This window comes from Drosophila tropicalis, unplaced genomic scaffold, assembly GCF_018151085.1.
Source record: "Drosophila tropicalis isolate 14030-0801.00 unplaced genomic scaffold, ASM1815108v1 contig_1009, whole genome shotgun sequence".
In the NCBI taxonomy this organism is placed as follows: domain Eukaryota; kingdom Metazoa; phylum Arthropoda; class Insecta; order Diptera; family Drosophilidae; genus Drosophila; species Drosophila tropicalis.
This window is the reverse complement of record NW_027172367.1, coordinates 573,756-587,721: the sequence shown is the minus strand read 5'-3', so window position 1 is coordinate 587,721 and position 13,966 is coordinate 573,756. Positions and strand designations below refer to the sequence as shown.

The window sequence follows — 13,966 nt, the reverse complement described above, 5'->3', positions numbered from 1 at the left end:
ATTGTTCTAAGCATTTCAAATGCAGTTGCGATGCGAATTTTTGTTTAGGACACAAATATTTTAATTTCAAAAGCTTCAATGAGGTTTTATAAAGATGCTAGATGGCCTTAATATGAGCTTTAAATACATTTTTCTATTGGTGTTGTTATTGTTTTATTATTGGATGTTGTTGATCTTGTTGTTACTTTGCTCTCGTTTTAATTCCCCTTGCTTAATGATGCATAAATTGCCAGACATACATATCTTCTCGCAGAGGCGTGGCGTCGGCACAGACAGGGTCGAGGTCAATGATTGTAAATGGTTGTCTCCGTTCGTTGACTGTTCTCGAACCGACGACCCTTCCCATGCAACCATGTAAATAATTGTTTTACCTCTTGCCTCTTTCTAAACTCGAAAAAAGAATAATAAAAAAAATGCTCGTAATTATAGCCAGCATTTTACCTGATTTTATTTGGCTTGGCCTTTAATTCTGTTGGCCTTCTTTTGCCGCCTTTTCTCGCCCCGCCTCTTGACGGAGCTCTGGGCCCATCGAGTATGTGGTAAATGCCAAGTTTACGAGCTCTCTCCGTCCATTTGTAATTGGGTGTGTTTGCTCAGTTGTTGAAGTGGCCGGGTTTATTTTAATTGCTCTGCGACTATGATTCGGTAAATGGGTTTCTAATGAGGGGACTCTCCTTTTTTACGATTCAACCTGAATCTGATTTCAATTCAATAATAAATCTTTCATCTTCTTTCTTTGCAGGTATGTTAATCAGAACTCTAACAATTGAAGTTCATTACAATTTGATTTGGTAAGCTTAAAAACAATCGAATATTCTTTTGATAGAAGACTCAAATCTAATATGAATAAACCATATAATTTAATTGATAATTGTCAAAGAAACGATCAGTCAACGATTTAGTTTACTAATTTGTTTGAAAATTCGAGATCGAAACATATTCTATGTATTCTAAAATCAGAACCAGTCTTTTGAGTAGTTTTGCATTGCATCTCGAGGTAAATTGAACAATAGTTAATCAGTTTTAATCGTTTTGGAATCACTGTCAATTTGATGGCAACAAATTTGCCGCTTGGAAGGTGAAAAGTTAAACAGTTTTGTTTTGACCGCAATCCAATTTGGATACCTGTAACGAGATAGGTGACCTTCTGGTAACACTTTGACACTCTGCTGCAATTTATTTCAAGAGCTTATCAAATTAAAGTTTGGTGGGATCTTTCATTCCAGTGTGCACGTAACTCGGAGTGTACTTTTTGTGGCAGCTTAACCCTTTGGTTTTTTCTTGTTTTCCTCTTCGTTTTGAGACTTTTTTTTTTTGGCTTGTCGGACATCATGAAAAGTTAAACTCCACTTGTAGGGTGAGTGTTTTTTTTTGTCCTGTGCTGTTCTGAATGTTGTCGCCATTTGCGTTGAATGCTCCAACAACAGTGCGTAATAGAGTCGGTTAGTTGAACTCTGTGTGGGTGTGTGTCAGTCTTTAGTGGAGAGGTGAGTCCTTGTGGAGTTTTAGAGCTTATACATACTTCTGAGGAGAGATGGTGTGTGTGGGGTCGAAGAAGGGGCGTTGAGGGGGAACTTACCCCAATTGGCTTTGGGTGTAAAAAGCTGAGCGCTGAATTAAGTCTTTTCAAGCAGTCAACGCAACAATGGAATGCCGTTGTGCTATCTCTCTGGGTGCACAATGTTAGAGTTGCACTTAACTTCAGACACAGGAAAGCCGAGGAGCACAATAAGCGCAAGGACAACGGACGAGAACGGTTAAGCAGGATGCATCTTCCTATCACCACTCTATCTCGTTCCATCTCTCTCTCTCTCTCTCTCGGTCTCTCTCCTTTTCTCTTTTATGTATGTGACAAAAACAAAAGTCGCATGAAAATAGCATAAAATAGCAGCACTTGCTGCTGCTGTTGCTAGCAAAGTCAATTGCCAGGCGATTTTTCTTACACAATAATACACTTTTTCTATTTGATACCCTTCAGGTTAAGTTTTAAAATGTTCCATCTAGTCCGCATAGAGGATGACACAAAAAGTTGAAATTCTTAAGAAGTATTTGTTGTTCCTTTCATGAACTTTTCTTTTTCTAGACCTATAAGAACTTTTTGAAGTTGTTTCAATTTAGTTAAGAACTTATCAAAATGGATTCGATATATTGTAGATATTTCACTTAATATTTTAGTTTCAACTTTCCCCAAGTTGACTTAATTGATCATATCTTATGTCGATCTTTGGCTCCTGTCTTTTGCTACGTCTTCATCATCTTTTCTCGAATGCATTTCTGTTTTCTTGTGGATGGAGTGCGTGTGACGTCACTTAGTGCAGACAACTGTGATAATGATAAAATTAGATTATGGATGCTTTTCATTTTTCACACCCAACGACACTGTCCCCTTCCCCTTCTCCTCCTACATTTCCCTCGCCTGCTCTGCCCATACTCCGTTTCAATTTATGGCTGCTGCCGCCTTCCATGTGGGAATTCTATGCGGGTGTTTCTGGAAAAATAATTACGAGCAAAGTTTTATATTACACATATATATTATGGGGTCATGGAAAAGCTACACAGATAGTAGAGAATGAGACAGCTTGGGAGCCAGAGAGAATGGTGAACGGAGAATGGAGAATGGAGCTGTATCTGTCGCTGAGGAGCTGAGTCAAGTGCAATGAAGCGAAAATTTTCAACTAAAATTGACAGTTTGCTTAAGCGCATTTGTTACTAGCAACTGCATTTGACTTTTCAGTCAGGGAATGCCGGCAGATAGCAAAAAGATACAAATGTATCTGTAACACATGTGACGATTATAAAAGCGAATCTTCCTCTGTCCAATGACTTTGTCTTCACACACACACATAAATTTCAATTTAAAAAAAATTATATCTATATTTGTCTTGCCTGTTTTTGCGAAAATTCAACTGGGAGAGACCGACAGAGACAGAGACAGAGATAAAGATACATAGATACGACGAAACAAGGATGGAGAGAGGAAGACCAAGAGAAAAGTTTCGTTAAGTAATTGAATTCAATTGTTCCACAGTAACAATCATCTACTTACTTGAATGTGGCCTAGATAAACAGAGGAAAGAAACGTTTTGTAAATGTTGATTACATTGCGTTTTCGGAGTACCAATCGGCTAGAGGAAAATGCATATGGAATTGTAAACAGAATTCAGCTGAATTTTCCAATTTTCCAATAACAATCATTCCGATATCATTGGTATAGTTTAATATTTGTTTATCTGATTAATCAAAGATGGTTTGTCATCGAAAAAGTTTAAGATTTTACATGGTAAATACCTCTAAAGTAAATAAGTACCTGATAAGTATTGAAATTATATCGACTTTAAATATTTGATTGGACACATTATAGCCCCATTTATTTACAGAATAAACAGAATAACTCCCAAAATTGAATGCACCATTTACAATTCAAATAAACTTCAGTGCATCAGGCAACACGATTTCCATACCAATTATTTTCACATTATGCAGCCATTTACCTTTTGACCAAAAAATCAACAAGCCGGGGCCATCAAATTAGTGTTAACCGCAAAGGATTTACAAACTATTCGAAGCACACTGTCCGACAGGCAACAACAAATATAAAAACGTGTGCAACAAGAGTGCCACACATGCCATAGAAAAGACTAATTACACTCCACTAAAAACTTTAACGATGAGTGTCGGCAATCTCTTGATGCTCATGATGCTGATGATGATGATGATGAAGAAGAGGTGGAGAGTAGAGTGAGGGATATACCAACCGCATTGCTATAAAATGAAAAATATTTGAGTGTAAACACACAACTTGCCCCTGTGCAACGTCAGCTGACTCTGTCGATATGTATGCAAACATACGTCCGTGTCTGTGTGCACTGGCTGCATGTGTGTGCCACGTCTCTTTTGGGTGTGTTCGGAGAGGCGCCACAAAAGTGTTTTCAGGGGCGTTGCTTGCCACACACATGGACGTATACACAAATGAAGATACATTTGTATCTTTCAAGTCTGCCTACTGGGGGATGCCGGGAGGGATAGAGGGAGAGAGAGCGAGAGCAAGTGTGGGATGGCTCTTCTTTAAGAAGGATGCACAAGTTGCAAATGGTTCCGACGTGTCGAAAAGTATCTTGCAGATACAAGTGACAAAATCGCGCTATGTACGTGAGCCGGCCTTTGTCTCTGTCTTTCTCTCCATGGGTAACTATTTGTCACGGCGCATTCCTGCGTCACCAGGATTAAGTTCTCGCTCTTCTCTCTCATTCTTTCCTTCCTTCTCTCCCCTGTCAAGTGCTGAAAAAATATTTTGCTGAAAAAATATTTTTCTGCAGTTTTGCACTTGTAATGAATACAGAACCAAAGTAAAATGCCAATCAAAGCATCTTATTCCTGATTTCAAACAGTGTGAGATTTTGATTTCCAGACTATTATATATCGTATTTAACAAATCTTGGCCGATCTGAATCTTTAATTTGTAATACTCTTAATCTTTATAACTCATAAAAGGTATAAGGGTATAAGGGTATAAGAAGACGATTCGATAAGGATTTGTCTGTCTGTCAAAGGTTGTAAAAGTAAGTCATTTTCGGCAAAGCAAAAGTTAGGATCGTAAACTAACAACAAGACTGATTTGCAGTCGAACTTAGACAAAGTTTCTTACTATCCAATTGCTGAAGATTCAAAAGAAAGTACGAACAGATTTCAGGTAGAACTTAATAGAATTTAACCAGAATCAAGACAGTGTGCAATGTTGGGATAATTTTATTTCTATTAATTTGTTCAATATCCTCCACTTGGGTTGATTCCTTTGAGCAAACAAATACCAAGTTTTTTTGGCCCCATTTTATAGTTTTCTGATTTGTAGTTGTTTCTCCCATTGTGTTAAGTTCTTTCCTTTATCCCTTATTGGTTTCGCTTTGATTTTGTTGAGAATAGAATCTGCTAATTGGAGCGGAAAATTAGCAAGCTTTATTGATACGCTGCAGAAGATTTATTGTTTCAGGCGGAAAAAGGAAACACTACAAAACACACCAAGGGAGAACCAACGAGGAACTAAAAAAGTGAAGCACTTTTACTTTAGAACCTGAATGAGATTTTCTCTCTCCGCACTTTCGGCCTGGATGGAGAACCAAACCTATAACTTTATACATTTGTATATGCAACAATTTTCTATCCCACTAAAAGTGTTCAAATTTTTTCATTATTTTAAAAGCGGATTACGAGAGAGAATCACATGGAAATTGTACAATTCAAAATGGGAAAATACATCGACGATTGTCCGCGGGGCCTGTCGCGGGTTTTCGAACAATACAATTCAAATGGCTCACAGAGAAATATTAAATAAATACAAAAAAAAAAAAAAAAGACAAATTTTGTGTATAATGTCTAAATAGAAAAAAGGAAACACACCCGGCAAATCGGACATGATTTAGTAAAAATGTTGTGTGTGTGTGTGTGGGGGTGTGTGTGGGTGTGTGGCCTGGCAACAAAGTAGGCTAGACTACCGAAAATGCAACTCAGCAAACAAAATAAAACTTTTTCTTCTACAATTTTTGTTGTTTCCTTTTTATGTTGTTGCTAAGTATTATGTATTTCATTTTGGCATTTGCCGCAAACACTCCAAATGCATTTGCCATTCCCTAGTTTTTTATTTCTATTGGTGCCGGACTGGTGGGAGGGAGGGGGGACACTCCAATGCCCCCAACTGTAGCCGGAAGCGTAGATTTTTAATGCATGGCTCTGGCTCTAGCTCTGGCGCTGGCGCTGGCTGTGGCTTCTTTTGCGCTTTACGCTGATGCGAATGTAGACACATGTTTCTGTTGCTTCACGCCCGGGGTGGGATTCCAGAGTGGAGAGCAGAAGAGAGGAGAAGGGGGGATGTTTCTGTGCTGTATGTACGAGTGGGTGGGAGCAGTGGGCGTGTTCCACATATCAAACGTCAACATTACCAGTTCTTTTTTTGCCCTCTCTTTCTATCCTTTCGCCGTGTCTTACTTCAATGTAAACGACTCGTATTGCAATTCTGCTTTTGTCTTCTTGTCTCCTTTTTATATGTTCTCTCGTTTTTTTTTTTTGTTTTGTTTATAAATTAAAACAAACGGTTGCATGCAAGTGTGTGTGTGTGTGTATGTGTGTGTCATGTTGGTAGTTGTTCTTGTTAATAGTTTGTTTTTAATGAGATACTTTCTAGGCCAAATGAGTTGTCATTTAAAGGCTGCAAATTCATTAAAGTATCGCTGAGTTCAGTTTTAACTAACAAATTTACAAAACCATATTGAATATCATGGAGTAAAAGGGATAAAATACAGGATATTACACTACATTAAAAGGAAGAAGCTACAGTTATTGGTCGGGCATTGTTTTGGTCCAACGTAAAACTAAACATGTTGTTGGAATGCAAGTTCCGTTGGTTAAGATTTCTCAGAGAAAGTATTAACGTATCGATAACTGAATCAATTTAAAGCTCTTGTAGACATTCTTATGTCAAATGAAAGGGCTTCTTGTGGGACCTCTCGAAGGGAAGAAAGTTAGTTTCTTTAGAGAAGTCTTTGAAATAGTCATGCCTCTACTAATATCCTGTGTGACGTTAGATAAACAAGTCCAACTTGTATCCCTCTATTTTCAACTATCCTAACATACAAATAGAATATCTAACATTGCAGTTCTTCCCCCCTTTTATACCATAGACCAGACATGGACAGAACATGCAAATGGATATCTGAAGAACAAAAGCGAATGAAGATAACCAATGGACATAGGAGAAGTGTGTAATGATGAATGTAACAGCTGAATATACATACATTCATGTGTGTACAGTGAAATGGTTAGGACTGGGCGAGGTTAAAGTCCAAATAAATAATGTTTAAATAAATAACGTTTTCCGTCGTAAACTGATTCCGAAAAGAAAATACAGAATGAGTTTTTTTCAACTTGCTTAGGTTATAAATAGCCGAGAAGAATCTCGTGTTATTTCTGGGAAACCACATCGGAAATGATAACTTTCGTTATATAAACAACAGATGTTTATATCTGGGAATCTTGGAAACTTTTTCCCAATCTCCTCGTCCTATTAGTGAGGCCAGTTGGGGTAGTCACATTGCCAATGCCTTGAAGGATAAACAGTTTCATTTAATATTCAATTTATGCATTTCTAAACAAGTTTGCGAATTAAATTTCCAGATCTTCAAGAACTTCAAACGATTCATCGCCAAGCGATTCCATTTTACTGCAATGGCAACGGCAACGGCAACTGCAACTTCAAGTTTATAGCTGATTTGTTGCATGCAGCAAGCAATAATTCAATTCAATGCTCCCTGAAAGAGGGAGAAATTGCGGGAAATCGCAAACACCTTCGACAATGCCGTTGTCAGTGGTTAGTGATGAGGGACGGAGAACGGGGCAGATGGAAAAGCGTGTTGGCCGGGCGCCGGCTGGCTGCAACTGCAATCTGTCTGCCCTGCCAATCTCTATGTCGGTCTATCTGCCGCCCAGTCGGAGGTCGCTGGTCGACTAGGTCGGGCTGAGGGTTGAGGTGGAGTCAGGTCACATGCGCCTGGTTGACGCCTTGAGTGCAATCGCTTGCACCTTTGATGCGTGTCCGTGTTCGTGTGTCGGCAATGGCGGCAATGCACCACCGCCACCACCGGCGGTGACAACCTCGCTCCATAGGCACATGGCACTTCCAAAGATGACAAGCAACACGTGACACGAATAAATTGATAGAACTTAATTAAAACCACATTTCGGCTTAAGACAAACGTCATGAAAGTGACTCAAAGAATAAAAAGAAGATTCGAATATCTTGTAAAATAGTTTTCCAGTTTCTAACTTATTGTTCGACAGGTCTCGGTTTCAATTTGTTTTCTTGTTGGTGGTATTCGATTTGAGTCATTTATAAGTTTCACTTACATCCATAAATTTGTCTCTAAATTGTTTGGTCAAAATAAGTATCACCAAATTGTAAAAGGGGCTTTCCCAGATCAAGATAAATGAAAGGTACCTATGGATTGGTAATCCAAAGAATGATGGAAAAGTATACTAACTGCAGGATTATTGTATAGCAAGTGTGTGTATAGAGAAACCACGACCTTGGATCTGCCCCTAACTAAAGATTCTCCCATTAGGCACTTTTTTGACCATGTCACTTTCATTTCCACCCTAATCACGTGCTCATCTCTAACGTTGTTGCTGTCCTATGCACTTTTATATATGAACAAGCATTTCGAGTGTGGTATGGATCAAGGCGACAAGCAGACGAATTGTTCCCCTCTGTCTGTGTGGTTGTATCTTCGGCCCTTTGTTGCAACACATGCGCGCATTTTGAATGCAACATGCAATTTGCTTTGCTTTGCTTCGCCCCCTCTTTGGCCCCCTCTTTCTCTTGGCTTTCGAATCAGTGGAACAAAAAAGTTCTCTTCTTCATCTTCACCTTGTGTTGCATTGCATTTGCTTTTTGTCATTGCCATTATAATTGATAGCGTATAATTTTTGCATCCCTTTCTAGCTATCCAAGTCTTCCCCGGGCTGCAGGGCCCACCAACTTTTCGTGTGCTCCCTTTTATGCAAATTTTCGTGCAAATTGCTTTTAATGCATTTTGAATGCAATTTGTGTTTTGTATGTTGGAATTGAAGTGGCACAAAAACTCGTAATTGAAACTGAAAGATTTTAATTTAATTTCGAGTTTCTCTGTTTCTCTGTTTCTATTTTCTGTTGCTGTTTCTCTTATCTGCAGTTCGTACTTTCTCTCATCTCTCAGTCCGTGTTCGTTCGTTCATTCGTTTGTTTGTTTGTTTGTTTGCTTATTTGGGGAGGCGATGTGCGGGAGATTGTGGGCGACAGGCAAAGGGGGTGGTGCCAGGGATGTTTTCTCCTGCAATTCCGTATTCTGTGTGTATTTTTAGCTATTTGTCTGCTGTGTGCAACATGCGGGATGCTTTCTTCCCCATCCCCTTCCTTACCTCCTTCTCCTTTACCGTCTTCCCTTTTCTATTTGCCTGCATCATTTTTGGTGGTATTCCATCGACATCAGTAGCAACAGCATTCATTAAACTGATTTAGATAAGATCGTGAGTGTGTGTGTGTGTGTGTGCGTGTGTGTATATATATTTTTCTGTTGACAATAATTACGAGACAAACGAAATGCAGGACGGGGCATGCAACTTCATTATATGAAAGCCAAGTGCCCCTGCCACTGCCACTGCCATCGCCTCTGCCGGTGCTGTGCCCCATCTCCTGTAATTAGTGGCATGTAAATGGTAGATAAATTAGGCTGCACTCCCCCCGACCCCATCCCCTTCTGGGGTAGGTGACACCGAATGAGCTTGTAAGTCGCAGTGCAGAGATTTATGGTTGTTACGCGCCATGTGGATATAAATCTTCATTTGATTTGCCTGACTTGGGACCTTAATTTAAAAGTGTGATAAATTAAAATTTAATTCAGATTTTAAGCTGAAAAAATCAATTAAAACGACGAGAATTATCATCGACCACCCGAATCGAGCTAGCAAAGGTGTTCCCTATAAGGGACTTGCCCTTAGATAATGGCATCATATCTAATGACAACTTTCTAGTAGTTTTTATAAGTTTTTAATCAAATTGGCTGCTTTCCCGTTTCACAAACTTTGACCAGTCTTCAGTTTCAGTGTGGAGACTTGGCGTTGAAAGGACTTTGCGAAGTTTCCAAAGAAAGCAATAAGCAATCAAATTAAATATACACTTCATTGTGAACGTTAGAGGATATAATGTTGATAATGAAGTGGCAACTGGACTATGTGGGAAGTGGGGATGGAAAGCCAAATGATGTTAATGAATTTAATGCCAAGTTATTGTCAACTTTTTGAATTTACCTAGAGTCGGGATTATGTTTTTACTTTTTGTTGTTAAATTACAAAGTTTTCTGTTCGTCTTTTTTTCAGTCTTATGTATGTGTGAGAGGATGGGAACTTTTGGCAAGAAGCCACTTTTCTGTTGGCCACCAAAGTGTGGCCGTCATGGAATAAAAAGGTTGTCATGGAGCTTGGCAAATGAGATTTAGGCATTTCTGCATAAAGTGAATTTTGAACTTCCTCCATTTGTAAATCAACGACAACGTCGACCTTTTATAACCTCTAAATGAGTGGAGCAGTTTAGCTTTTCTGTCTAAATAACAATTTAATTATGAACAGGCCATGTGTGTGTGTGTGTGCCCAATTCAAGGACAAATTATAACCATAAACTTTATGTGTGTGTCTGTGTGTGTGCGGGGGCTTTGAGTTCCGACTCTTTTGGTGCCTGTGGGATAAGCTGAGAGCTCATTAATGTCACATTCATGGCAACTCCGGAAGAAGCATAAAATGAGCAAAAATTCTATCAGGGAGGCCCAGATGGAGGACACACACACACACACACACTCTTGTCTCAGCGTCACCCCGAAACCCTCTATTTGTTTAAATGGAGTGTGCACAACAAATTGTTGACTGCGACGGGTTTTGGGGGGGCGGGGATTGGCCACGTTTGTGGGATAATTAACATGAGTCCCCAAAATGAGGCAGTAAAATAATCAAAATTAGCCAAAAAGCTAAAGTCGATTGTGGTATGAGACTAAATGTTAGGGATGTTATTATGTTTCTTGGGCGGATGAAATTTTATTGAAAAACTTAAATCTGAAAGGGACTAGACCATTTTATTGCTAGTTGAACACCTGTCATATTCTCGAGCGGCAAAAAGTCCGAGCATGAGCAAAAGTGCCAATGCTCTCTCTCTCTGTTTCTCTGTTCTTTGTGTCTGTCTCTGTTATAAGTCTTCTTGTGCTGTTGGTATTGGTCTTTTTAGCCATTGCAGGAGCAATAGACGTCAAGCCGTTGTACTCCAGTGGCTGAATTTATGTTTACCGTCGCTCTAATTAAATTTAATATGCATATTGCCGGGCATTTGAAGAGTTCAAAGGGAGGTAAGGGGCAGCAGGTCTTGCGGTTGGACTTTAAGAATCGGTATGTGTGTGTGTGTGTGTGTGTGTGTTGTGGTTTGAGTGTGTGGGTAATAAATTTGATTAGTAGGATTTACGGGCAGACGGCCAACGTAAACGTCAAATGTTCGTGGCGCAGTAAATTTTATGCTAAACAGTGGACAAAAGAAAGGGCGGAGAATGGGTGGGGCGAGAAGCAGCCTTGTGGCTTGTTCTTTTACCTTTGCTTTTACCTTTTCTCTCTTTCTCTTCATTTCTTTGTTTTTGTTTTTGTTACGTTTAACGAGTTGTTACAATAAAATGTTATTGCATACTTTATGGCTCGGTTCGGCTCAGCTCTTGGCCGTAAAAACTGATGCGACAGGCAAAAACGGAAGTGCACAAAACGCAGACAGACAATGGCAGACAGGAAAAGAGGGAAAAGGTACCGAAAGAAGAAAGAAGATAAGCGAAAACGTTTTCTAAACACAAAATGGCGTCGCCTAGAAAAGAGTGAGTGGAAAAAGTGCTTTGTCTGTCAGACAATTTCCGCTGACTCCGCACACAAACACTTTGACATAGAATCTTTTTTTCAAACGGTCATAATTACTAAGCAATAACTGCAACAGCTCAAAGATGCCAAAAAGTATGCTATGCTTTGACTCCTCTTTCGACTTGTTTCTGCTTCTCTTCTCTGCGGCTTTCATCTTAAACAATTATGGTGCAAATTGCTTGGACTATCGAGCTTTCTGGAGCGGTGGCTTTTCATCATTAACATCATCATCAGCGGGTTGCCAAAGTCGCGATAAAGCACAAACACGATGCAGTTGTCCTTCTATATCCCTGTCTCCCGATTCCTTTTTCGCTTCATTTTTTTATTCTGTTTGCCAGGCTGCCATTTTGTTGGCTTCCGAAACTAAAATGAAATGCAGTCAACCTACACTGCTGCTTTCCCTCCGTTCTTTTCTCTCCTTTCCTTTGCCCGTTCTCTATCTCTGTCCCTACTCTCCGCCTTTTCCAACAAAATTATGCGCATTGGGCTTCTTTTGGTAGGTATTACATTTTTTTCGGGGATTTCTCGTGTTGGCATTTGCAATGGATGATGATGATGATGATGATGATGGCTATGATGTGATGTCGTCCTCTTCTCCATATCTGCTCTCGCTGCGGGATAGCTCATCTCGGTCATCCCTTTGCGGTTTTTTTTTGGAAAAGGAAATTTTTTAGTTTGTGTGCCAAAAGGAATGCATTTGATGATTTACGCTAGTGGGACATAAATCTACATTTTGAGTTACATAAAAAGGAATGGCGATAGTAAGATAGAGAGAGAGAGAGGTAGACAAAGAGCTATAGCTAGCCAGGGGGGATTTTAAGTATCTCCATTTCAATACTATCCAAGTCTTAAAGTCCATCATAGTCGTTTGTTTAAAGTTTCTTCAAAGGATTCAAAACATCAGCTCATGGGAAAGCGCAACCCACTTTATAATCGGATCTCAGATTTAGAATACTATATATCTAATAAATAATGGATTAACTTTACTGATGAATTTTTCTCTCTTTTGTTTTTCGTTGCAGGTAAATAACGTATTCAAATATTTCATTACTGACCTGGTTTATGTGTTCTCCGATTTAATCCAATTGTAAGACCTTCAAATATTAATAATATGTTTATATACAATAGGATTTTACAATATTGCCAATGCATTTCACGAGCATCTGTCACTTGAAACTTATGGAAATGGGAATTTACATTTCAACCTAACAACATACATACGCAATATGCGAGAGTGTGTGCAATATATATTTTATTAAGCCCTTAACCAAAGAATTGTTAATAACAATTATAATTGCCATGCCAGGCCAATGCATAAGTGACATCACAACATCCGCACACACACACATACAAATAAACATTTCAAGGACTGGCCGCAACATAATGCTCCATTGATTTGTCTGTCCAATGAATGTGACATAACCCAGGACAACGATGAATAATAATTTAATTTCGCATCGATATTATCGGGATCCAAGGGGCGGAGAGGGAGAGTGTAGTCAGTTTGTCAGTTGGTTTGGTGCTACATTGTCTGGATTATGTAGAACATAATGGTGCACTTATTATGCATACACACACACACACACACACACACAAACACACATAAATGTTATGTTAATGCAGATGCCACCGTGCATCGTCCCAGTTCACTTGCCCAATCCTTGGGAAATTCAAATTTCCATTTTTCGGCCACTGATTCATTAATATTTCTCGTTCGGTAAACGAGTCCTGGGCATATTTTCAACTACTACCGCACAAAAATCATATATAATTAATGCGATACACAATGTATTTGGCAGATTTTTAATCATTTTAAATATTTCATATAATAATAATTGTGTTAATTGTGTTTTCCAAGATATTATAATTTCATTGAGTTGAGTATATATCTTAATTCGGGTATTAATTCGAGAAGCGACGGGTATGATTAATGCGAGAATAATGCAATCAGTTGATGGTGCCAAGGGCAGACCAGATTGTGGCCTTCAAAAAGATGAGGTTCGATAATCTGTCCTCAATTAGAATGGAGATAATTGCTGCTAAAGACAGGTGGAACGAATAAAGTTTACATGTGTATTTTATTTAAGGTTTGCTCAGTTTCTTTGTTTCACATTTTGAGGCTTATCGAATGTCAAGTTAGGCAGCGCTTTCTGTTCTTTCATTTCTGGTCTCACTTTCCACCATGGACGTTGCAAACACGGCAATCGCCGTTAATGATCACATTGCCAGGATTCAGGGGAGTGGCTGTTAGGATTGAAAGTATTTAGTTATTGATCTAGCCAGAATCATCTAGTCGCTTATGCTTACCACTGGCCAGAGCGGCGACGACAGCCAAAACGAAGGCAATTGATAGGAATTTCATTTTGTTTTGATTAGGGTTGAGTCTTGTTGGTGCTGATGCTGAGCTGTTGAGAACTGATGTCGTTTCGGTGGTAGAGCACAGCTTTTATACTTTCATTCTTATCATGCCTGTTGTGGGGAAACCGCACCGACTTACATATATTAG

The 13,966-nt window shown here is 39.2% G+C and overlaps 2 protein-coding genes across 2 annotated transcripts in view; one reads left to right on the top strand and one right to left on the bottom strand.

The window, feature by feature from the left end:
- The window catches only part of Sema1a (semaphorin 1a), a 149,366-nt gene that overhangs the window by 47,551 nt on the left and 87,849 nt on the right, over positions 1-13,966 (top strand).
- On the bottom strand, positions 13,520-13,896 carry LOC137586761 (bomanin Short 3-like). The gene is made up of 2 exons (XM_068302915.1): positions 13,768-13,896; positions 13,520-13,704 (listed from the first exon to the last, which is right to left on the bottom strand). The coding sequence occupies exons 1-2, from the start codon at positions 13,820-13,822 to the stop codon at positions 13,631-13,633; spliced, it is 129 nt and encodes a 42-aa protein (XP_068159016.1). The 5' UTR covers positions 13,823-13,896; the 3' UTR covers positions 13,520-13,630.

Bases quoted from the DNA above. Each gene is read 5' to 3' on its own strand.
- LOC137586761 (XM_068302915.1), bottom strand. From the start codon at position 13,822: ATGAAATTCCTATCAATTGCCTTCGTTTTGGCTGTCGTCGCCGCTCTG. The intron at 13,705-13,767 runs GTAAGCATAAGC...CAATCCTAACAG, and splicing joins CGTCGCCGCTCTGGCCAGTG to CCACTCCCCTGAATCCTGGC.